General features: G+C 49.4%; 1 protein-coding gene and 1 non-coding gene across 4 annotated transcripts in view; both read left to right on the top strand.

Moving 5' to 3' along the window:
* SLC7A8 (solute carrier family 7 member 8) overlaps nucleotides 1-23,882 on the top strand; it is a 50,943-nt gene extending 27,061 nt beyond the window's left edge. Inside the window, exons 1-9 of one of the 3 annotated variants that reach the window (XM_044379571.3) lie at nucleotides 1,616-1,713; nucleotides 9,398-9,523; nucleotides 11,199-11,352; nucleotides 11,944-12,067; nucleotides 13,545-13,648; nucleotides 16,962-17,058; nucleotides 19,169-19,318; nucleotides 21,062-21,239; nucleotides 21,749-23,882. In XM_044379571.3, coding sequence (XP_044235506.1) covers nucleotides 9,499-9,523; nucleotides 11,199-11,352; nucleotides 11,944-12,067; nucleotides 13,545-13,648; nucleotides 16,962-17,058; nucleotides 19,169-19,318; nucleotides 21,062-21,239; nucleotides 21,749-21,912 — 996 coding nt within the window. In that variant the 5' untranslated portion in view covers nucleotides 1,616-1,713; nucleotides 9,398-9,498 and the 3' untranslated portion in view covers nucleotides 21,913-23,882. Of the gene's footprint in view, nucleotides 1-1,615; nucleotides 1,714-9,397; nucleotides 9,524-11,198; nucleotides 11,353-11,943; nucleotides 12,068-13,544; nucleotides 13,649-16,961; nucleotides 17,059-19,168; nucleotides 19,319-21,061; nucleotides 21,240-21,748 lie in introns of those variants that run through there. The other 2 variants (XM_026486427.4, XM_026486428.4) reach the window with 2 other exon arrangements.
* On the top strand, nucleotides 10,219-10,380 carry LOC113246089 (U1 spliceosomal RNA). Its single transcript, XR_003312879.1, has one exon. It is a non-coding gene; the product is annotated as a U1 spliceosomal RNA (small nuclear RNA).
* Nucleotides 23,883-24,273: the final 391 nt, after the last annotated feature.

The raw sequence follows: 24,273 nt of genomic DNA, 5'->3' as shown, positions 1-24,273 counted from the left end.
GATTAAATTCTCCCCCATCCTGTTGTTGTTGACTCTCAAGGATCACTTTGTTTTTCCCAGAGAAGTCAGAGTCTGCGGTTTCTGAAGTTCAGCCATTAATTGTGTCTGGTGAACTTGTAAGGGTTAATGTGACACCCCAAATTTATATCACACACCCAAGAACATAAAACTCAAGACTGATGGAAGTGAGGCCTAGTGTTAAAGGGTTCTTGGGGAAAAGATGAGAGGGAAGATTTGTTTTGAGAGTTTAGTGAGTTTGGGCACTACCTGCCATTGGAATAGGGTTATAACTGAACCAGTCTTGAGAATTTTGCAGCCTGGGTCCATGTTTATACTTGTCGGTGACACTAACAGAGCCCAGGAGTTTTCCAGTCCAAGAACCAGCCAGACCTCCCAGGACCCACACCCTCTCCTCCAAGGCTGAGGATAATGGAAAATCAGGCTAGCCTTCCTGAGCTCTGTGTAGACCCCGGAGAACCCGCCCCATGAGCGGCATCTACCCTGAGAATTAGGGCGTGATATAACAGGAATCTTTCAGGCTGGTGCTGGAACAGTGAGTAGGATTAAAAGGCAGCTCCCTGAGGCGGCATGGTGCACTAGGTCTGTCTCCCCTGCTTTTCAGCTGCCTTCCATTCCCCCCACTTCCCCCAGCTCAGAGGCCATGTTTGGCTTATGCTGAAGAGAGAAATACTCAGCTCTTGGAAAATGCTGAGCTGGGAGTTAGGGCTTTCTTGGCTAAACTAAGTACCAGATGGTGATTCAGCAGAAACTCCAGGTCTAGCAACTGGCACGGAGGGGTCAGGGGAAGAAGGAAGGGGAAGAGAGAGCCGGGAAGGGGGTGGGGCAGTGTGGGTGGGAGCTTAGCAGGAAGAATGCTTCCAGATGAAAGGGGCTGGAGAAGGACAAAATGTTACTGTAACACAATAGCAAGATCTGTTTCACAGCCTCTTGTGGCTCCACAGAAGCTGGGATCAAAGCTTAGTTTATAGGGAAGGGCTCATTTGATTGATTCTGGTGTTATTGCTGTTGCTTTGTTTTGATGTTTCTGTCTTTCATCAGTCAAGTTATTTACATGTATCCTAATACAACCTTTGTTTTAGGTAGGCAACAGCTTGAGACTTTATAATGCAGCTCCTCACCCCACGAGAAAAATGTCTCGCCCTGGGCATAGCATAAGGAAGGATTCTAGGAAGCTGGCTGTGTCTCTGCATTCATACGCATTTCCCTCCAGGTCTCTTTGAGGACTCAGAGGAGGAAAGATAGTTCAGGCTGGCAGACTTGGAACCTTATCAGAGCCTTGGGTTGTGTGCGTTAGAACTCAAACGGGGTTCCGTGTTTTCTTTGCCTATCAGTGCCTTTTGGCAGCCAGCACTGGTAACCTCCTAGATCTGGAAACGGCTGAGTTTAGGCAGGCCAACCCGAAGCAGCCTTTCCACATTTAGAAACACGTGCCCAGATCCTTCCAAGAGCAGGAGGGGGAGAGGCGGCCAAGGAGCCCCATCCGGCCTATCACAGAGCCCAGTGTCGCCACACCCCCTCCTACGGGCTGGGTGCTCCTGGGGCGCTCCAGCATGGGCACCATGGACACCAGAGGGCTGGTCTGAGGGGCGTCACTTTGCCTCTTTTGTCCCAGATCTGGAGGGAGGGAGTCAGGGGGACCTGGCAGAGCATGGCGGAAGGCGGAAGGAGGAGAAGTGCGTGCCCCAGCAAAAGGTGAGACTAAGATACCAATGCTTCTGGCAGGCAGGCCTATAACCCAGGTGAAATTTATGGCTGTTTCAGAGGGCTGGGAGCTCCATCCCAGAAAGGTGCTTATTTTGAAGTTCTGGAGAGGAACAGGGTGTTCTGATTTCTACAATGTGGCATCACAGCTTCGCTTTTCAGCAGCTGTCTGCTTAGTGCATTACATCTTTCTTTTTTCTGTCCTGGCCTTGTCTCTCTGTGCTGCTTCTCTCGATCTCTTTCCCCTCACTCGTAACGATGTGTGTTGTTCCCCCTCTTCCTTCCTCCCCGCTGTTGTTTCTCAGGCTCACTCTTTCCCTCCCTTCTTCGCTACCTGTCTTTATGGACTTTGGTAAGTCTGGGCATTTCCCCCCCTTTCTATTGACAGTTTTCTCTTATCTGAAAAGACAGGACTAGTTCTGGAAATGCTAAAGGAAAACAGACCTTTCCAAGCTGCCTCCAGCCCACTCCTGAGAAAGATGTGAGCCAGCAAGACCACGAAATCCTAAAGAAGTTCCCAGAATTTAAGAGAATATGTGGTGGTGACATTAACAAGGGGCCAGAGAAGGGAATACAAGGCAGGGAGTCAAGTCTGCCAGTGGGAAATAATTTTCTAAAGCTCTGGGAGCAACGGACATGACTCTCTTGGTCTCCCAGGGGTAGCCATCTTAGTCTTCCCCTTTTTGCCACATTGGCATCTTCCTGCTGTTCTGAAAGCAAACTGGCTAGTATCTTCAGGTGACTGACTCAGGGTGGCCCTTGAGCATTGACCATGGGTACCATTGACAGGAGCAGGGTGAGAAAGAATGTGGGAATGGACAGAGGGAAAGTGAGATAATGTGTATATGATAAAAGAAAGGCTGATGTAGTGGCAGAATAAACAACTAGGAACTGGGGGGGCAGGAGGACATTAGCTGGGGTCTCATTCCACTCTCATATTAAATGAGGTTCTGAGTCTCCCAGGTCATTCCTGGCTCTGATTGCTCATGAGGCTGGAAATGTGCCTCTGGGTAGTAGAGCACAGGCCTCAAACATCTCCCTCCAGTGCTGAGAGCTGTCTATAAGGAGAGCTCCGACTGGTTCATTCTTCTGAGCACTGTTCTTACAACAATCAGTCCAGCCCCCTATCCAAATGGCCCCGTCCTGGCTTTTACCCCATCGCACCAGAACGGTGTGGTCCATGAAGCAGAAGCTGGCTTGGCAAAAGGAGTGAGATTAGTTTTGGGATCCATGTAGGAAGGTGTTCACTGGTCCTCTGATGAAGGCACAGAATGACCCGTTGCCAGGCCAGTTCAGCAAGAGGCCAGGGTCCTCTGTCCAGAAGCATCAGAGCACCTGAAGACACAGACCTAGCCTGAGCTGATTGCAGACACTTAAAACCGGCCCCAGGGGCGCCTGGGTGGCACAGCGGTTGATCGTCTGCCTTTGGCTCAGGGCGTGATCCTGGCGTTGCGGGATCGAGCCCCACATCAGGCTCTTCCGCTATGAGCCTGCTTCTTCCTCTCCCACTCCCCCTGCTTGTGTTCCGTCTCTCACTGGCTGTCTCTCTCTGTCGAATAAATAAATAAAATCTTTAAAAAAAAAAAAAAAACCGGCCCCAAATTCCTTCTCTAATCCATGCTTACAATTTTCTAAATGAAGACTTATTTATTTTATGCTAGCAAGTCACTGACGTTCTGTTTAAAATGGACTGGGGTGCTTAATTTTAAATTGCCGCTTTTACCTATAGTCTATAACATATTCATCTAATGTAAAGGTTCCCAAAACCTGTTGTTCCTATTCTTTCTAAAATTTGTAGTCTTTAACCTTACCTCACCTCCTGCGGGATTGGGTTGACTCCACCTGGGAAAGTCCCAGAGCGAGCTCTGTCAGGGTGCTTTTGGTGTTGTCCAAAAGCAAGATAGTGCACAGTGTGGCCACTCTACCCTTTGACTGGAGGAAGGAACTCAGTCTTAGGGCTCTTGGGTTCATCGCTTGGCTTTCCATCTTGACTTCTTTTATGGCCTGTAATTATAGCCTCTGGTCAGTAAAATGAGGAGACCCAGCAAAACCATGGGGGCAGAGAAGAAAAGAATCGTATCTGTGAGCCTCCCAGCACTAGACTCACCTTGTAAGAAGTTTGGAACTTGGGCCTCAATTTGTATGTGTATCTGGGTTGCATGTGTGGGCCTGAAGTTGTATAGAATACGGAGGAGACTGGACAAGAGCCTGGAATTGGATGAAGCAGGGATATTGGGAGTGTCTTTTCCCCCAGATTTTTCTGAGAGGAAAAGCACAGCTAGAGTTATTGGAAGGTGAGCCTGTTTACTACTGTACAGAATTAGGAAGGGAAGGAACAGGAGACAGTAACACTTCAGCTATAGGATCCAGGTGTATGGAAGACTTGGAGTGTTCTCATGTGGTATAGAAATTTGCCAACTAGGTCAGCACATAGGTGACCTCACTTTCACTGTCTACTTCTAGAGAGCCCCACCACTTCCCTCCACTCGTGTCCTGCAAGGCCTGTGGACAGGCACTCCTTTGGGGTCTTGGGGTGTGTCGCCTGGTTGCTCTTTAAAAGTTTTGCTATTTCAGAGTGTGTCACCTGCTTTCTGGAGGCTCTGGGGACAGTTATTTCCTTGCCTTTTCCAGCTTCTAGAGACCCCGTACATTCTTTAGCTCCTGGGCCCTTCCTCCATCTTCAAAGCCCACAGCCTGGCTTCTTCAAATCTTTCTTTCTCCCTCTCTGACCTCTGTTTCTGATATCATGTCTCTTTTTCTAACTCTGACCCTCTGCCCAGGTCGGTGACGGGATCTGCAGTGTCGTTGATCTGAGAAGGACTCTGCCCCTCTCTGCCAGTCTTTCAGCTTTCCCACAGGCAGGGAGCACCGAGCCCACCTCTCCTATTCAGCAGCTGAGAGGCCCTGGGCTCTGAGCAGCTCACGAGATTGCTGGGTTCTGAGTCCCCTGCTCCCGCCTGCCTGTTTTTTGTATCCCTCCCATCACCTTGACATTAAGGTGTCGCCTTGTCACCTTTTCCAACTTGGCAGATTAAGTAACCAACCCCTGACTTCAGCATCTTTTTGAAGTATCGTCTTGATAGTCTTTTCACCTTTTTTAAAAACCCAGCAAACAGAAAGGATACAAAAGAGAAAGAGGAGAAAATGCCCAAGAAATACAGATAAGCTCTAGAGAAGCAGCAACCACCCCACAGCCGATTACAACGGACAAGAACCAGAGTCTAATGTCTTCTTATTTCTTTTATCCAGCTGGGCCAAAATTATAAAATTCTCCTTTTGGTTAGGGTCTCCCCCTCCTATAGGACACACCTCTGAATCCCTTGGGCTGAGTTAGGGGCACCCACTGGCTTCCGTGAAGAGCTCTGCTGTCACCACATTGTTGTACAATCATCTTCTAGCTCACCCATCTTCCCCACCTTGTGCTCTCAACTTCCTGAGGACGGGGACTTGTGTCTTGTAACTCTCCCACCTACCCGAGTGCCTAGCACAGTAGGCCCTTTGTAGATGATAGTTGGACGGACAGATGGGTGGATGGATGGATGGACGGATGAATGAAAACGCTCACATTTCAAGCTGCAGTGGCCACTGGTCCCCATCTACATGTGGCTTCCCTGAGGTCACTTTCTCAAGCATGCAGAATGCAGGGTCTGGCTGAGAAGAGAGAGGGGCCATAGCCATTAACCACAGAAAGGGGTTCTGGGTAGCAGAAGGCAGAGACAGGATGCCTGAACAGGGCAGGGGCTTGGCAAGCACCTGGCAGTGTTGCCTTCGCTCACTGACCTTTCCTCTCTGTTTGGAGGCTCAGGTTTCAGCCTGCTGTGAGGGAAGCTGTCCTGGGGTAGCAGGAGACTGAAAGTGCCCTCTTTCCCGTCGGTCACATGCTGTGATCACCCAACAGCAGGGATAAGGGTCAGATGTGAGGGCCTGCAGCCATTGTTCTAAGGAGATTAGTGTCACAGGCAAAATGTCTCCCCACCCCATTCTCGGGATTTCTCTTTTTATTTCTGAAAGATCTCTGTAAAGGTAAAAGGTTAAATATTAGTCAAGGGCTGGGTTCTTGTGAAACTGTGAAGATAAGGTCAGGTAGGACAGAAGACACCCACAGTAAGTTTATTTGACAAATTATCCCTTCCTTCAAACATCTCCCATCCCCCAGGAATATTCTGGAGCTGACTAAAGGAATCTTTTTGACTGCCTTGACAAGGTCCCTCTCCTAAAGGAGATAGATGATTTTGTGTTTTCTATCCCAGCCCACCAGGAGGTGGCCACACTCCCCCCACCTGCTGGGGGAAGAATGTCTGTGAGATGTCCTGCTCATCCTTTATTTCCCTCCAAGTACTCAAGTACTTTCCTGTCACCTCCCCACTGTGCCCTCTCCTCCCCTTGACAGAGGATAATTTTCTTCTCTGGGATCACAAGCTGGTTCCTTATTCTGTAATCCTTACCTATCCCTGAGCCTCATGGGTTTTGTGTCCTAATCTTCTTTTCATAAATCAATCTCCTTTATCCTTAAGTCATTGCTTATGTCTGCCTGAACTCCTGGGACCTGAGGGCCCAGCCTTGTACCTAGCAATCCTCAGGGCCCTGAGGAGAAACAGATCACAGGACCTGTTGCTTAGAGTGATCTGGGTTGGATTGTCACCAGGCATGTGATCCTGAAATCCTTTTTGAATTGAGTAAGATAAACCAAATGTGTGTTTATCAGAATGTCTCAGTCCATCTGGAACATTCGAGTATTTACAAGATGTTCTCCCTGTTCAGGCACTTAAAATCCTTCCTCTGACAACATGTTTTGGTTCTCCTTATATGACACCATTTTGAATTAACAGCTTCTTTATGAGGAGTCAAGAGTTTCTACTCTTGAAGTCAAGTTTCCTGACACTCGTTTGGCTCTGTGCAACCAACTGTGGATCGTGACCCCTTTTGATGAGATTCCTGGGGAGCAGGGGAGATTGTGGTACACATTCTACAATGTGTAGACTGAGCTGAGACTGCAGGGCTACTGTATTGGGGCATTTTCTGTATCCAAGTATTAAATATTTGTGGAGCACCTGCTATTTGCAGGCATTAGTGATGCCCTGGGATTAAAAGCATGAAAAGTCATAGTCCCTGCCCTCGTAGTCTACATGGAGACAGAGAAAAAGAAACAGATCATTATAATACAAAGAAGTAGATGCCAAAATTAAATATAAACAAAGTGGCCTGAGAAAAGAGAGGAGGGACAAACTTTATTCCTCGTCTATAAAATGCAGCTGGCGTATCTTACCTGCAATGCAGCCACATTGTCAGAAATAAGTAAAATAATAAACACAGAACAGGTGACATTTGAGCTGAATCTTAAAAGACGAGAAGGAGTTTGCCAGGTAGAGATTGTGTGGGCAGAAAGGTTACAGATAGATAATAATGTCCGGTCTTTACCATGTCAAAATGGTCTCAGATTCAAGTAAGGTCAGAAATACTTGAAAAGTAAAAGCACGGTTTAAAGATCAAGTATCAATATAATTTGATCAACTGTTCAAGTGAAGTCAGAGGCCTGGCCAGAGCTTGAGAAGAAAGTCTGGTGCCTCTGCGCGTGCGAATTGTACCTTTGGAGGACTGGGTGGGGGGCGTCCTGGTCACTGTTTCATAGGCAGGGGAAGCGAGGATTTTAACTCCTTCCCTTTGTTCTCAAGGACTTCCTAAGCACCAGGAAGGTGAGAGTCCCATTCCTGCGGCACAGGCTCCCTAGGTTGGTTGGGGAGTCCCTCCCTCCTAGGGATTCAGCCTCTGAACTCTCCTCTAGCCCTTAGAAGTTCCATGTAGTTCCATGTTGTTGGGATTTCTGTGCAAGCCCTACGACTCCCAGAATAGGAGGCAGAGTTAAAAGGCCCTGTGCCACCAAAGAAGATAGAGGGGCGGTGGCAAATAAGCACATGAAAACATGCTCAACGTCATCAGTCATGAGGGAAATGCAAACTGAAACCACAGTGAGATGCCACTACACACCTATTAGCATAGCCAAGCTTTTGGAGTGGACAATACCAAATGCTGAAAGGATTCAGAGCAACAGGAACTGATCTACATTGCTGGTGGAAATGCAAACGATATAGCCACTTTGTGGGGGGTTTTGTTGTTGTTGTGGTTGTTGTTGTTTTTAAGATTATTTTTTTTGAGAGCAAGAACGAGAGAGCATAAGCTGGGGGGAGGGGCAGAGGGAAAGGGAGAAGTGGGAGCCTGATGCCAGGCTCAATCCCAGGACCCCAGGATCATGACCTGAGCCGAAAGCAGAAACTTAACCAATATAACCACTTTGGAAAACAGTTTGGCTGTTTCTTACAAAGTTGAATATACATTTAGGGACACCTAGCTGGCTCAGTCAGTAGAGCATGTGACTTTTGATCTCGGGGCTATGAGTTCAAGCCTCACGTTGTGTATAGAGATTACTTTTTTTTTTTTAAAGATATTTATTTATTTATTTGTCTGAGAGAGAGAACAAGCAGGGGGAGCTGTAGGCAGAGGGAGAAGCAGGCTCTCTGCCAAGCAAGGAGCCCAATGTGGGACTTGATACCAGGACCCTGGGATCACGACCTGAGCTGAAGGCAGATGCTTAACCAACTGAGCCACCAGGTGTCCCTAGAGATTACTTTTAAAGATAACAAAATCTTAAAAAAAAAAAAAAAAAAGAATAAAGTTATACATTTACCTTATGACTCAGAATCTCACTCCTGGGTATTTACTCAAGAGAAAGGAAAACCTTTCTCAAAGATATCTACAGTCCATTTAAAGACTTCTATGCAAGTGTTGATAGGAGCTTTATTCATAATAGCCCCAAACTGGGAGCAACCCAGATGTCTATCAGCCAGTGAGTAGAAAACCAATACATAAAATGGAGCACTACATGAAAATAAAAAGACCAGACTATTGATGTACACAGCAACATGAGTGGATCTCAAAAGCATCATGTAAAGTGAAAGAAGCCAGACACAAAAGGCTACATATTGTATAATTCTGTTCATGTGACATTTTGGAAAAGGCAAAACTATAGGGACAGAAACCAAATTAGTGGTTGCCAGAGGTAGGGGAAGGGGACTGACTTCAAAGGAGCTCAGTATGCAGGAAAGAGAACTTTTTGGAGTGTTGGAAATGTTCCATATAAAGAGTATGGAAGTGATTAAATGACTGAATACGTTTATTAGATCTCATCAAAATGTACACGCAGAAAAATGAATTTTACTCTATGTAAATTACACCACAGGTTAAAAAAAAAAAAAAAAAAAAGATTCCCCCTAACCCACTGTTGCCCCAAGATCAGGCTGAGAAAGATGACATTCAGGATCCACCAGGTGCTCAGGGATCCCCCTGAACATACAATGGCCTGGAAACAAAGCCCACACTTGCACCCTGGTCAGTTGCTGATTTTCCTCAAAGCCAGTGCCTACACTTCCATGCCCACTTCTGGCTTCCAGCCCTGAGCAGGGCATGCTCTGACCGAGCTCTAATTTGTGGCACGTAATCTCCATTTGTAACCCATTAACCTAGCCAAAGTTTCTGGAAACTGGGGCTGGGCTTGAGAGAAATTTGGCTCGCCTGTTACAGTCCCATTGTCAGGAGCAAGGAGCGTTTCTGCTTCTGTGCAGAGGGTCTCCTACAGCCTCATTAGAGCCCTGACGGTATGTTTGGGGGTCTGTCATTTCAGTGCTGCTCACATGGGTCAACTGTGCCAGCGTGCGGTGGGCCACCCGGGTTCAAGACATTTTCACAGCTGGGAAGCTCCTGGCCCTGGCCCTAATCATCATCATGGGAGTTGTCCAGATCTGCAAAGGTGAGTATCACCCGAACAACCAGGCCCCACCCAACTTTCTGCCCCTGTCATGTACACACCCCCTCACACTGTCTTTGGACATGTGCACCCTGAGATTTCCCAATTCTGACCTTGAATGACTTTTCTTCACTTGCTTGACAAAGGGGAAGAGAAACCATTTTCCTGGGATGGTTGGCAGTTGAGCGTGCACCACCTGGTCTGCAGAGTTCAGGGCTCCCATGCTGACCTCCTGGCTCTGGCACAGCGAGGTGAAGCCCCCAGATCTCTGGACTCCTGTTGCCCTCTTGCCCCGTCCCCAGGGAAGCTCCCTACATCTTATATTGTATGTTGTCCCTATCTTAAAATGGGGAACAGAGGAGATTTTTACACATTTCAGAATTACTCATAATCTCTACAAGAGAGAGCTCGACATTCCTGGGGCCCCTGCCAACATTCCCCACTGGATTTGGTCCCTTCCAAGTCCGAGTCTTATATTTGGTTTCCATGGGAACCATGGCACCACTAGGCTCTGCCCAGTGTCACTGCCTCCTGGAGAAAGTCAGATGACAAACAGACCTCCCACCTGCCTACAAGCCTTGAAGGCCATGTGGGGTGCCTGGATATTTATTCCAGGAAACATAATTAAGGTTCTGCTGTTATTTTGACCAGTTGTGTTAAGCAGGTTATGTTGTGTAGACTTAAAGAAATCACTGTGTATACCTACCTGGTAGGGGAGATACCATGATCATGAAGGTGGTGTTCCAAGGGCGAGGCTTATCCATTGCACTATGGATGTGCTGACCCCTGCGATTTCCCCAAACATAAGAAATGGGACTACATAATTTGTGGTAGTGGGGACTGTGTTTATGATTTCCCCTAAAAAGAAAGAAAGAAACCACTGTGCTATCTTTTCAGATAAGTCCCTCCTATTCTGGCCCCGGTGTTTTCTCCTGATCAATCTAATCTCCTTGTATCGTGTCCAAATGCTAGATTACTGATGAATAAGTAAAATATGGGCAGCTGCTCTGTGTTCCATTACAACATCATCGGCAACCTTTCTTGAGGGCCCACTTGTGCGCAGGACACTATGCTAAGGGTTGGGAAGGCAGTGGAAAAGCTCTGTGCCGAAGGACCCTGTCCTCAGGGAATCTATATCATGGAGAGAGAGACCAGATAACTTAGAAAGAGACGGGAGTTATTGACAAAGAAAACAGAGCAAGCCTGAACTACTATGGCGTTATAGGAGCTTATGTTTGAGTGTTTGTTGTTCTCCATGCTTTCTTTGTGAAAATGTTTAAGCTTAGATATACAGGAAGGTGGTCAAGAGACTGCCAATGGCCCTAATCCTGCATCTCCAAATCCCAGCTCCCCCCACCCCACCCCTGCCCACCACCCCTGATTTACTCTACCCTGCCCTGGCCTTTCCTTCCAAGTACATTTGCCTTTTAAAGGAACATTGAGAACTGTGCTTTGAACCTGAGCCTGCATTTGGACTCCTGGTTCCCAGGTTCTGGGGAAGTCCTAATCTCTATGTCCCTGCTCTTTTTGGTCCCACTTCTCCAATGTGTGGGTTTCACTGAAACAGGACGAGAGCTGGATCATCACTGCAGGAGGGGCTGAGACAGGACTCGGCAGGCTGGAGCCGCCAGCCTCTGGCTCCTTTCTCTGAGCAGCCTCCTGCCCCTTGCGTCCACAGGAGAGTATTTCTGGCTGGAACCAAAGAACGCATTTGAGAATTTCCAAGAACCCGACATCGGCCTCATCGCACTGGCTTTCCTTCAGGGCTCCTTTGCCTACGGAGGCTGGAACTTTCTTAATTACGTGACTGAGGAACTTGTTGATCCCTACAAGTGAGTTGAAATAGCCCAGCTCTTCCCAAATCCCTTGAAAGGCCACGGCACCTGCTACTGGGAAGAGAGAGCCAAGTGTCCACTGGCCACTTCTCCACCTCCAGCCCCTGTTCTGACCGTGACCTAGTGTATCCTGAAGAAACAGTTATTTCTCAGGAACTTAAACCATTTACCGTCCACTCTGCCAGGAGGAGAAAAATGATCCCCTGACTGTCCCAGAGCAGATTAAAAGCTGAAACAGTGCTGAGGTAGCACCACTGTCTCAGATGAAATGTGCCGACAGGCCTCTAGGCACCTGACTTACCTGTCTTAGGACAGGAGGGTCTTTGTGTCTTGAGGCTGGGGAGAGGGGTGCATCATGGGGATTCCAGTTAGGAGGAGGTCAACAGGTATGGAGCATCTTCCCAGCCTACACTGTTTCCTTTCCTTTAAATTGCCCTGCCCATTTTGAGACCGAATCCACCGCCCAGGGAGAGGGAGTGTCACAAAAGGCTGCCAGGTCAGTTTGGAGCAGAAAGACAAGGCACTTCCCAAACCCCGTGACGAGGCGGGTGCCAGGCCTTTCTCCTCTCACCTCCTCTCCTTCTACAGGAACCTTCCCAGAGCCATCTTCATCTCCATCCCACTGGTCACATTTGTGTATGTCTTTGCCAATGTCGCTTATGTCACTGCAATGTCCCCCCAGGAGCTGCTGGCATCAAACGCAGTCGCTGTGGTAAGAAATCAAGCGCGCAGCCCCTGAAACCAGGAACGTTGACATAGACTTGCCTGATTGACCCCACTCACTTTTCCCTGATCCATGAATTTGTAGAATTGGAAGTCATCCGAGGTTCTCAGGGCAGGAACCATATCTTCAAGTGCCCAGGAGCAAACTGATGGCCACGTTGTACCTAGAACAGTGACCACGGCAGAACCAACTTGTTAGACTGTATGGCCACAAAGCTACATAACTTACTATATGACCCTTTCCAGAAAAAGTTTGCCAGCTCCTGATCTGGGGTACTTTAAACTCTAAATGTGAAGATTGTATAAAGGAGGTAATTTCCTCCTCAGAAAGATATAGTCTTGCACAAGACAACGCCATTCCTCTCTGCCTTCGTTTCTTCCTCTGGAAATCATGCAGCCTGACTCCTTCCCTCATCAGGGAAAAGTGTGTGCCAGTAAACAGGAAGTAGGCATGGTCGGTGCTCTTTGGGGGAAGACATGATGCAGATCCAAGGCACTGGGGTCTTTGATAACCGGAAAGACCTGGGAGCCATGCAGGCCCTGACCTGGCTTCTCCCGAGCCCCAACACCACCCTGCCAAACTGTCATCACGTGTCTCCTCTCAGAAGACTGTAAAGAAAGAGGCCCTCCGGTGTTCTGGGGCAGCCGTTTTCCATGACCACTGGCCTAACGCAACAGGACATCTATTCTAAGTGACTCCTCTTCCCTAATGTGCTAGAAATCGAGTGTGTACTGGGCTCAGAGAATATAGAAAAGGCTAGTCCCTTGACCTTTTACATTCCTTCAGTATAGGAAGACTACTCTATAGCTTCACCGCCTTTTCTTTCTCAGCCTACATAGTAGCCTGTTCTTATCATTTTCCCCTTCTTATCATATTATTTCTATGAACTTAGAAATTCTCACCCTATGAATTAGGAACCATTCCTATTTTACAGATGGGAAAACTGAGGCTCAAAAATTAAGGACCTTGCTCAAGGTCTCACAGCTCCAAACTGTTGGGCTAAGATTTGAACCCCAACCTGCCTGACTCATTAGTGTATAATGTAAGTGAGGCCTGGACTCCCACAGCTGGCTTCTGGTCCTGGCCCTCCACTTTCTGGATTTGTGATCTTAGGCAAGCTACCTAATTGCTTTGTGCCTTAGTTTCCTCATCCATAAAACAAGGAGAACAAATGTTAGCACATCATCGTCATTGTTGTTGTTGTTATTATTATTACCACCATGCACTGTCTCCTTCAGTTAATAGCCCAAAACACTTACTAAAACCCCACTGCGTGGTGATCACCGTGGGAAGGGAAGTGGTGGTGCAGTGCAGGAGGGGCTGGCGAATGCAACCCTCCCTGCAAGGACCCTAACAGGAGAGACTCAGCAAGGGTAGCGATGGAAGGGAGCATTCCCAGCAGAGACATACAAGTGGAGGGTTGTAACCTCGCCTCTTCTGCTCATCCCCTTGTCTTCTCTCCCAGACTTTTGGAGAGAAGCTCCTAGGGGTCATGGCTTGGATCATGCCCATTTCTGTTGCCCTGTCCACATTTGGAGGAGTCAATGGGTCTCTCTTCACCTCTTCCCGGTGAGTGTTGTTCCAGTCCTTCCTGGGCCAGGGGCCATTCTGCTGTGCACATTGCTCTGTGTATATGTGGGGCGGGGGGGCTTGTCTCTGTCAGCAGGGGTCTGTGTGGGCACCTGGGTGGTGACCTCGTAGGGGGTGATTGCTCACGAAGGGACGTTTGTGTGTCAGCTTGGACGCAGAGGGGTGTGTGCTGCTCACGTGGTCACCTGCAATGTGTGTGGCTTCACATGTAGTGGTGAGAAGCCCTGTCCCACCCCATTTTAATAGGAGCAGAGGGCAGAGGTCCCCGGCAGCCTGATGCAGTCCTAGGTCTGGGCACCGTGATTGGCAGCAGGACAGTGTCTCAGCGGCAGCCCCAGAGCCCCTTGCTACTTGCCTGAAAACAGGCTATGCTGGCTTGAAAGGAACCCCACTCTACAAGGGACCAGGAGGGATACAGGCCTGGGGCCTCTGGGCTGGCCTCTTATGGAAGTTCTGGAACCAGACTGCAGGTGGAATGTATCCTTCTCCCTGCTCAGCGGACAAGTGGCTATGGGCGGCCTTTTCATGGCCGCTCAGGAGACTCAGGCAGAGGGTATGAAGTGAGAGAAGTGGGGAAGAGCTGAAGGAAAACATTTGTCCAAAGCGAGGCCCCCAACTCCCAAGCTCTCAGGGAAGCCAGAAGCTCAAGTGGGTCCAGGAATCCCTAGCTCCTGCCTCTACACCCCCAGGAATCCAGCCCTTCCTCAGGGTCTCCTCTCGCTATGTCCAGAATGGGCTGTTGAGGCCAGCAGACGCTGGACTGTTTCCATCGGTGTTGTTCAAGGGGTCTTCCCACATTTGTTAGAAAGTTCCCCTGCCCCCAGGGCACCGTCCTACTTAAAAGATACAGCAAAAGCAGGGAATCCCTGAGTTCAGCTGCTTCCAAAGCCACGCATCACATCAGGGAGGAGTTCTCATGAAATGTCAAGGCAGTGCCATGTTTTCAGGACCCAGGGCAAGAAAGAGGGAGTGTGGGTGTCCTCTGTGCCCCAGGACCCTATGAGACTCACCCACAGCAACCTCGTGTGCGTGTTACACAGGAGCAGTGGCCACCTGGAGCCCCAGCCGAGGGCGAGCAGTGGAAGCGCAGTGACCCATGAGGCTCTCTGGGATCTATTGGAAGAAAGTGACTGGCTACAGTCACTTTAGAGTGGGGTTTGTCCCTCGGGCAGGCCAAGCAGCGGCCTGCATGCATGTGGTATAGCTGTGTGTGCATGCAGGACACGGCGGCCCCGGCGTGCGAGGCCTCTGATTCAGAGGCACGGCTCACCCACCAGGCCTCCTCTGCTCATCTTTCCAGTTCCTTCTTTCCTTCCTCCTCCTTCCCTCCTTCTCTCCTTCTCTCTCTTACTTTTTTGCGTTTGGTGTATGGAGAGGTTGACCCTTCCTGAGAAATAGGAGTGTGCGTGGGCGTGTGTCATGCTTAATGTCATTGTCTCTTCGTTGTCAGCTAGCCGGGCAAGGATTGTCTCTTGTGAACTTGACACTTGCAAATGCTGTTGGACCTGGACAATTACACTTGGTCCTGGCTGCATGTGGAGGAGGGACGTGAATGCAGGGCCCTGGCTATGTGCATGATGAGGCCTGCAGAGCACCCGGGGCTCAGCTGGGTGCATGAGGCTACACCGTAGAGGGACGATGCTGTGTGGCTGCATGAAACTGGTGACAGTGGCCTAGGTAGTTGATGATGGCAACTGATGGTGATGCACATGGGTACTTGGGGCCATAATGGACTCCCACACTTCTGCCAAACCGCTGCTGTTGGTTCTGCTCCCCCCTACACACAAATTACAAAGTAAGTGACAGGTTTTTTTTCAGAACAGCCAGCATGCTGATTCTGTGCCTTCCTGTCCCCATTACATCACCCCTTCCTCCTACCCCTCAGGTGCTGCTTTCTCCCTATAAAATCCTAGAGAAGAGAAAAGGATGTCTAATTCATACTAATATGTAAATGATTTCCAACAGCTTTTAATATTCTTTTCTCTGGGAAAAGGGAAGAGAAGAAGGGGTCCCTTTTACATTAAAATTTCTCTGTTTAAAAATAACTTTTAAACATCAATATCCTGGTCATGATATTATACTATAGTTAGGCAGTATGTTACCAGTAGAAATAGAGTGGGTACCTGGGATCTCTCTCTATTATTTCTTCCAGCTGCATGTGAGTCTACAATTATCTCCAAAAAAAGGTTTAATTTTTAAAAAGAGTAAAAAAATCATTTTTATTCCAATTAAAACTTTCTTGTCTATTTTAGAAATTAAATTTTTTAATAAAGTCTAAGGAAGAAAATTAAAATTACTCATAATCCCATCAGCCAGAGATAACCAGTTGGTATGTTTTTACATGACCATAATTTCTAAATTAATTAGAATCCCACTGTATGGAATCATACAGGTTTCTATCTAGCTCTTACCATTTGACATGTATTGTGAACCTGTTCTCATGTAAAGACTTTTTTTCAAAACATTAGGACTGTAAAATATCCCATCTTATAGATATATTATAATTTATCTAATCAATCTCTTACTTTTGGGCATTTAGGATATTTGTAGTGTTTTTTATCATCAGAATATCTTTTGTATATACCTTTCACTAACTAACTATTCATTTCCTTAGGATGGCTTCTTTAGGAATAGAAAAAGTAGCTTAAGAATATAAATTTTTAGGTATGATACAATACAGTGCATACTAGACAATAAATTACACAGATTGTTCAGATTAATGAGTTTTGAGAGTTGTAGACAGCGATGTAAGCACCTCCCAAAACAAGATATAGAACATTCCCACATACCCCCCAAGTTACCCCGTGTCCCTATCTGGTCCACCACCCATTCTCCATCCCCACAGTGGCAACTACCTCCTGACTAGGGTATCAATGTGTGTAAGGCTTTCCATGGACAGACAGTTCAGTCCCCATGTATCAGAGACCCTGTATCCCTTGAGGATGGGGGAGGCCCATTTTTAAAGGGATTAAGGCATTGTGAGACCCACAAAGTGAAGGCGCAGTCATCAGTAACCCCAAGCCACCCAGACCATACGTAGGGTCTCCAGGCACCCAGAATCCATCCGTTATCCACCGGCTGCCTCTGGTCTGCCTGCACCTGCACTTGTGAACATGGGTCCTGTGACAGGTGGGCTGGAGTGTGCATGGGAAGGTGGGTACTTGGGTGGGGTGGGGGTGGTGCTCCTGTGTGAGCAGAAGACGGGCCTGGATGAGGAAGCCCGGGCTGGGCAGGGAACATCCTTGGATGCTCTCTGCGCCATTCCAGGCTGACCTGCTTTTCTCTCCACCAGGCTGTTCTTTGCTGGAGCCAGGGAGGGCCACCTTCCCAGCGTGTTGGCCATGATCCACGTGAAGCGCTGCACCCCAATCCCAGCCTTGCTCTTCACAGTAAGGGCCCCTCCTTCTGCCAACCCTACACACACCCTCCCTCTTTGCACTTGCTCTGAGCTGGGAGTTCACACTTCCCACACACACCCCTGTCGCCCTCCTGGGCTGCTCCTAGGCCTCACTGGGTCTTAGGTAACGTGGCGAATGGTATACACGGGCTTTGTGGACATCAAGAAAAATGACAAAGAAAGACCCTGAGTCCTGAAACACCTTCCTTTTGGGTCCTTCCCATCCTTTTGGGTCAGACTGAAGCAACTGTCTCACGACTCTACAGTCTCATAAGGAAATCTCCTTTCTTGGCTCTCCCCTGCACCTGTTGCCCACAGGGTTGCAGCTTTGGGCCCCCACCCACTCCTGGCCAATCTCACACACCCCCACCACTCCCCATCAGTCTTCTTGCCCCAGGAGGCTCTGCCTTTCTCTCAGGAAACGTCACTGAAACAAATTCAGTGTTACGGGTAGACCAAATAAGACAAATCATAAAGAGAGGAAGACTGGCAACTGAAAATGGAGAAAAGGAAACAGGATAGGGAAGAAATGAGGGTAGAATGGCCCAGAGTAGAATCCTTTAGAGGGATAAAAAGAAAGAGCAAAGACTTGTCCCCACTGAGTCTTTTGAGTTATTTTTTTTTCTTTCCGGATCCTGAATAAAATATTGAAAATGACTTTGGTGCATCAGAAAAGCAGTTAGATCAGGATAATAGAGCTCTCAGGAGTCAAGTGCCTTCATTGTACAACATGCGGGGCAGTTCCAGCATGTTCAGATACAGGATGAAGGCCTAGCTGTGAAAGGTGCCTGGAGACCACCTGGTACTCCCCGTGAGACAGACTTATTTCCAGTTTGAGCCATTGGTGCAGTACTGTGACTGCAAGGCAAATACAGTCAAAATCTGGCTTATTCATCCATTAAAATCTTCTAGATTATTTTCACCATCAGATCTTACACAAGAACTGAACCTTCTTTTTTTTATTATTTAAGATTTTATTTATTTATTTGAGAGTCAGAGAGAGAGCACAAGCAGGGGGAAGTGGCAGAGGGAGAGGAAGAAGCAGGGGCCCCGCTGAGCAGAGAGCCTCATGTGGAGCCTGATGTGGGGCTCGATCCCGGGACCCGGGGATCAGGACCTGAGCTGAAGGCAAACGCTCAACCAGCTGAGCCACCCAGGCGCTCCAAGAACTGAACCTTCAGTTGGCCTTAACAAGTTAGCAGAGGGGCAGAACATGGTTCCAAGAGAGCCACTGAGCTGATTTTGAAGCTGTAAAGTGGATTCTATGAAGAAAACCTCATGGGGATTTGTGAGAGTTAAATGAGTTCGTGTTTGTAGAACATTAAGAGCAGCACTTGCCACCTAGTAAATGCTTTATAACTGTTTATGATATTAAAAAGGGGGGATGGGGGAAAAAGAAAAATAAACTGGATGACTCAGCCAGGAGAAGAGGATGAGGGCAGGAATAAAACTTTAATCTGCAGGTAACAGTCCTCCCTAAGGGATTAAAAAAAAACAAAACAACATCAACAAAATACCCACCTAAAATAGCTTGAGCTACAACCAGGGCAGACGTGTAAATGAGACCAGGGCAGACGTAGAGCGGTGCTGCTGGTGGCCAAGCCAGTTGTTTACAGCCAGTACCTATTCTGATTGGTTGGTGCCCATGCCATGCCAGCGGTGATATATTCTGATTATCACTCCTGCAATAAGAAAGAGCTTCCTGGCAATGAAGCTGTTAGCAATGGCCAGGGTGACCAGGGGCGGCTGTAAAGTCTCCATTTTAAGACATTCATCATGGGGCGCCCGGGTGGCACAGCGGTTGGGCGTCTGCCTTCGGCTCAGGGCGTGATCCCGGCGTTCTGGGATCGAGCCCCACATCAGGCTCCTCCGCTGGGAGCCTGCTTCTTCCTCTCCCACTTCCCCTACTTGTGTTCCCTCTCTCGCTGGCTGTCTCTCTCTCTGTCGAATAAATAAATAAAATCTTTAAAAAAAAAAAAAGACATTCATCGTAAGATGGCGCTGTCTGCCTAGAGGCAGGGGAACAGTCCCCTGACCTGTAAAGCGCCTCCAGTGTCTAAACCCCTTACTGATCACTGATGAGCTGCTCCCACTTCCCACAGTGCATCTCAACCCTGCTGATGCTGGTCACCAGCGACATGTACACACTCATCAACTACGTGGGCTTCATCAACTACCTCTTCTACGGAGTCACCATCGCCGGACAGATCGTTCTTCGCTGGAAGAAGCCCGACATCCCCCGCCCTATCAAGGTGCGAGAACCTCCCCTTGACCCCTTCCCCTCCTCCACTGGCTGTAGCTGCAGCTCACCTTGTTCTCAGCTGCCGACCACAGATGGGATCTACCGTCTCTATGATGGTAGCGGACAGACCCTTTGGAAAGCAAGGACCATGTGCGAATGGGGCAGCAGCCATTTCCATTTTCCACTGGAGACAGGACCAGAACAAATTGCAGCTGGAAGAGGAAGTTAGATTAAATGATACTTTAATCAGGTCATTCCTTTGGTTCCTACGACTCTTATAAACTCCGGTTGATTTTTTCCAGGCTCCCTTACCTCTCCAACCTTTCCCTGAACCCACTGGTCTGGCCAGTCTCCTCCTCATCCTTCCAGGTAGCTGCGTTCCCTTGAGCTATGTCTCTATCCCAGAATGAGTTTCCTTCTCCCACCTGCCTATCCAAATTATAACCGTTCCCCACATAGGCCCCAAGTTCCTCCTCTTCCTTCAAGCTTCCCAGTCCACTACAGCCCTCCACGAGCCTCCCTTTTTAAACTACTATAGCCCTATACATAGTGGGTGCCTGGTGAACCTACTGGTTGCTGCAAGAGATAACTGTGTGGTGGCAATGAATGGGATTGCTCAGAACAAAATATGCAAGAGGCTGTGGGTTCTCCTGCAAATTAGAATAGAGTATAGCCCTGAGCTATTTAAACAATACTATTCTGGAAACAAAGGAGACAAGGTCCTTCCAGAAGATTCTTCCAGCTGAGGAATTCCAGCTCTCCAAATCTGCTTTCTACCACCACTTCCCTACCTCTCTTAAAAAGCTTGCTAGTGGGATGACAAGGGAGAATAACCCATCCCTCCCCCAACCGTTGCATACCCTCTGAGAAGAGATGGCAAGGAAGAGAAAAGCAGGGGTCTTTTTTGTTTGTTTGTTTTTTAATATTTTACCCATTTGACAGAGGGAGAGAGGGAACACAAGCAGGGGGAGTGTGAGAGGGAGAAGCAGGCTTCCCGCTGAGCAGAGAGCCCGATGTGGGACTCGATCCCAGGGTCCTGGGATCATGACCTGAGCTGAAGGCAGATGCTTAACGACTGAGCCACCCAGGCGCCCCTGAATCTGGAGTCTTGAAGAAATCTCTACTGGGAACTCCCACCTGTGGCCAATAAGATGGCCAACAAGCCCATAGAGCTGATGCTTCTTTCTGAATAAAATCAAGGCCCCAGACTGCCTTATAGTATGGTAGGTTTCCTGACTTCTCAGATCTTGGCAGACTTATCTTCTCAGATTGCTTGAGAGAAACACACTGAGACTGATCCTGGCAGGAAGAATGGACATTTGCCACGTGGTGCCCAGATGAGGGCCCTGCCTAGAACCAGGAAAGGGGCAAGGAGTCTGACAGACCCAGGCCACCTCGTTCTTGCCCCTCACTCATTTCTCCACCTCTCCTCCACTCGAGGACCTCAGCAAATATATACCAATATACCAGCAAGCTTATCAGTCCCCATGGACTTCCCTGGCCGAAGCACGGATGACAAGGCCTTGTTTGCCTCTGTCCAAGAGAAAAGAGATGGCCAGTGAGGATCATTCCCTCCCTAGTCCGCCCCTCCTCTTCCCATGCTACTACCCGAGTTCACCAACATTTGCTGACATAGCACTTGAAGCCTAGCCTTTGCCCTCAAAGGTGCCTCTCTGTGGGTTGAGAAGAGGGAGGATGCCCTGATCCTGGGGGCCACACGGTCCACACAGCTAACAGCACCTCTGCTCCACAGATCAACCTGCTGTTCCCCATCATCTACTTGCTGTTCTGGGCCTTCCTGCTGATCTTTAGCCTGTGGTCGGAGCCCGTGGTGTGTGGCACTGGCCTGGCCATCATGCTGACAGGCGTGCCCGTCTATTTCCTGGGTGTTTACTGGCAACACAAGCCCAAGTGTTTCAATAACTTCATTGGTGAGTTGTTAAAAATGCCGGGTGGCTAGAGGATCTCCTCGTCGGGGTTAGGTCTCCTGGTCAGAGGCCTAGGCTGGTCCACAGAGCTCTGGAGAAGAAGATGAGGCAGGAAAGATGGGTGCCTTCCCAGAGACCTCTGAGGAGACGAGAACGGCTAAGGTTTGCACACAGACCCTAGACCTGGAAGAATAGGCATCCTGACAGCGTTCTGCAGGAGCTGCCCTGAGTAGAGACCAAGGGAGAGCCTGGAACCGGTGGTCACCAGGCTTAGGGAAGGTGGGCGACTAAGGCTTTGATGGGAACGGGCAGCCAGCAGATGAGCTGCCCGGAGACCAGGGAGGCAGCAAGGTGGCTGTCTCCTGGAATGTCTCCTGGAATGGGAGTCTCCTGAACGCCCTGGGGCTCTGCTGAGGCAACACGTGGGCCAGGGGAGTGGAGCAGGGTCGTGGCCGGCTCGGCCAGGTGGGTGGGACGCTCAGCACTGACCTGTTCTGTGTGACCTCCCGTAGAGTCGCTGACCCTGGTGAGCCAGAAGATGTGTGTGGTTGTGTACCCTGAGATGGAAGCGGGCTCGGGGACAGAGGAGGTACATGAGGACACGGAAGAGCAGCGGCAGCCCATCTACCAGCCCACTGCCGCCAAGGACAAGGACTCGGAGCAGCCCCAGCCCTGAGGACCACCGTCCCCTCTCAGCTGGCTCCTTCCTCCTACACCCCCTTCTTGCCTTCCTTCCCTGCCCAGGTCCCCCCAACACACACACACACACACACACACACACACCCCTCTGCTTCTGTCAAGCAGGGGCAGGACCTGGGTGTGGGTGGTAAGAACCTATAAACAAAGACACTGACATTTGTACCCAAAGAACCAGCCTCCCGCTACCAGGGCCTGTGTCCAAAACCCTCACCAGGGCTGCCCCAGGCAGTGGGGGGAGAGTGGAGCTGCTGGGGTCCTCTTCAGGGCCCTCCCCCCATCACTGGCCTCCTCAGGAGCCCAGTCCAGTGCTGCCTTCCCTCCCCATTCCTGAGCCCAAGGGAGGCCTCTGCTCAGAGAAGCGGAAGCAACAGTGAGTCAGTTGGGGAGGGACAGACTCAAGCAAATCTGTCATCTTTAAAGGTCAGCTGGAGAGACCTGTATCACCCTCCCTTCACTAGGGACCCAAGAAATCAGAGAAATGCTTCCCTTTGCCCTCTCCTCTCCCCCTCCCCGTGGTACCTCCCTCTACCGCAGCTTGGGCTCCCTGTCCAGAGCAAGGTTCCTGGCAGGACACCACCTCCCTACTGAGCTAAGGACCAATGAGCAGGAGAACTGCCCCCTCCCCCTAACCCAAGCCAGGCCTGTGGAACAGATTGGGAAAGGCTCAAATTGCTGAAACCCAGCCCTGTCCTGGTCTCCTGCATCCTGACCCCCACTTGGTGCCAAAGCTTCCTGAAGCCAGAAAGTCTTCTTGTTTTCAATGTAGTGGACATTTCTCTCCTAATGGCAAAGCTGCTTAGCTCTTCCTCCCTCCCCACTCCAAAGAGAACGAGCAGTCACTCCATGATCCCTGTAGCTATGCCCCCAACATACCCCCACGAGCCAGCACTGCTGGCGCCCCCATCATGCCCTTTTCCTCTTCTCTGACTTGGCTCCGGGACCAACCAGTGTGAAGGCTCCCCAAGCCCTTCAGGCCCGAAGCCCAAGCCAAATCAGCCTGAAATCACCTCCCATCCAAGAACTGGACCTAAAAATACTCCCTGATTTCTAACCCTCAGACAGACCTGGTATGAAAAGCCTTCCTGGAATGGAGGGTGCTTTCTCACCCACCCCCCAGAAGTGCCCATCCTGTAACCTCGGAGACTGGGGAGAGAGTGTCTTCTGAAGGCCAGTTCCTTCCTTCTTCCCCAACTCAGACACCCCCTTTCTGGTTCCACCACTGCCCTGTCTTTGGACAGCCTCCGAGACAGGATGAAAGGGCAGTGGCAGAAGGAACCCATTTTGGAGACACAGTCTCTGTGGCATGTGGACTTCTGGCCGTCCTGTGGGGAGAGGCTGCCTTTTCCTGTGCTCCAAAGGAAGGCCACCGTCTGTACCCTGGGCCTTGCAGCCCCCCTGCCACACTTGCTGTGCTAAGGACTGGGATCCTCTCATCCCAAAGCAGGAGTGCCCCCTTTCCTACCTCCCCCTACCATCTGCTGAGACTAGAATACGTGGGGAGTCCTCCTGGCTTGCTTGGCTTTCCCAGCTTCCTGCCTGGCCTACCTGACCCCCCCCCCCCAATTGGTGAGATGTCATGTTTGGTTTGAGTTTCGGTCCCTTCAGAGTGGACCCCAGGTGGGCTGGGGCTGGCCCCTGGAGGGTCAGGGGACCACCCTCCTGTTCCCTCTTTCAGTCCTCCAACCTCCACCCCTCCTTCAGTTGTTGGGGTTTATTTGTTTGTTCATTTGTTTCGTAAAGTGAATGCCTTACTTTTTGGATAAGTGTTTTTGAAGCTGGCATTTCTATTTCTTTTGGGTTTTTTAATGTAAGGTTGTTTGGGGTGGGGAGGGCATTAGTTATACCTGGATAATAATCCTGTGTCTTTGAGTTGGTTTAGGGTTACAGTTTGTTTTGTGGAGGGTTTGTTTTTTTTTTCTTTTGATGTAATAAAATTTTAAATGGAAATGAAGTTGTCGGTGGTAATAATTCAATGATCTTCTAAGACAGAGTCCCCAGGCATTTCCTATCTTCGTCAGGAGGTCTTTGGTTGCCAGGTTCCTTCCAGGATGGCATTCCCCAAGGCCCTTGCTCTGTCCCAGGGACCCGGTGCCAGCGCACTCAAACAACTATCTCACATTTGCGGGGGGGGGGGGGGGAGGCGGGGTAACTACCTCTCATTTTGAACCAAAAACTTTCTCATTTCTTCAGTGAAGTCACAAAGTGTTCATTCTCTGTGCACTGCGTGGAGAGCCTGCAGACTAGCTGGGAAGAGCCTCAGCACCGCCCGGGCAGGAAGGTCGGTGACAGACAGCACTAGGCTGAGGGGCAGAACAAAGGCAGAGTGGTTCTCCAAGGT

Source organism: Ursus arctos, unplaced genomic scaffold (assembly GCF_023065955.2).
Source record: "Ursus arctos isolate Adak ecotype North America unplaced genomic scaffold, UrsArc2.0 scaffold_37, whole genome shotgun sequence".
Taxonomy (NCBI): Eukaryota; Metazoa; Chordata; class Mammalia; order Carnivora; family Ursidae; genus Ursus; species Ursus arctos.
Note: the sequence above shows the minus strand (reverse complement) of the source record. Positions and strands in the feature narration are given on the sequence as shown.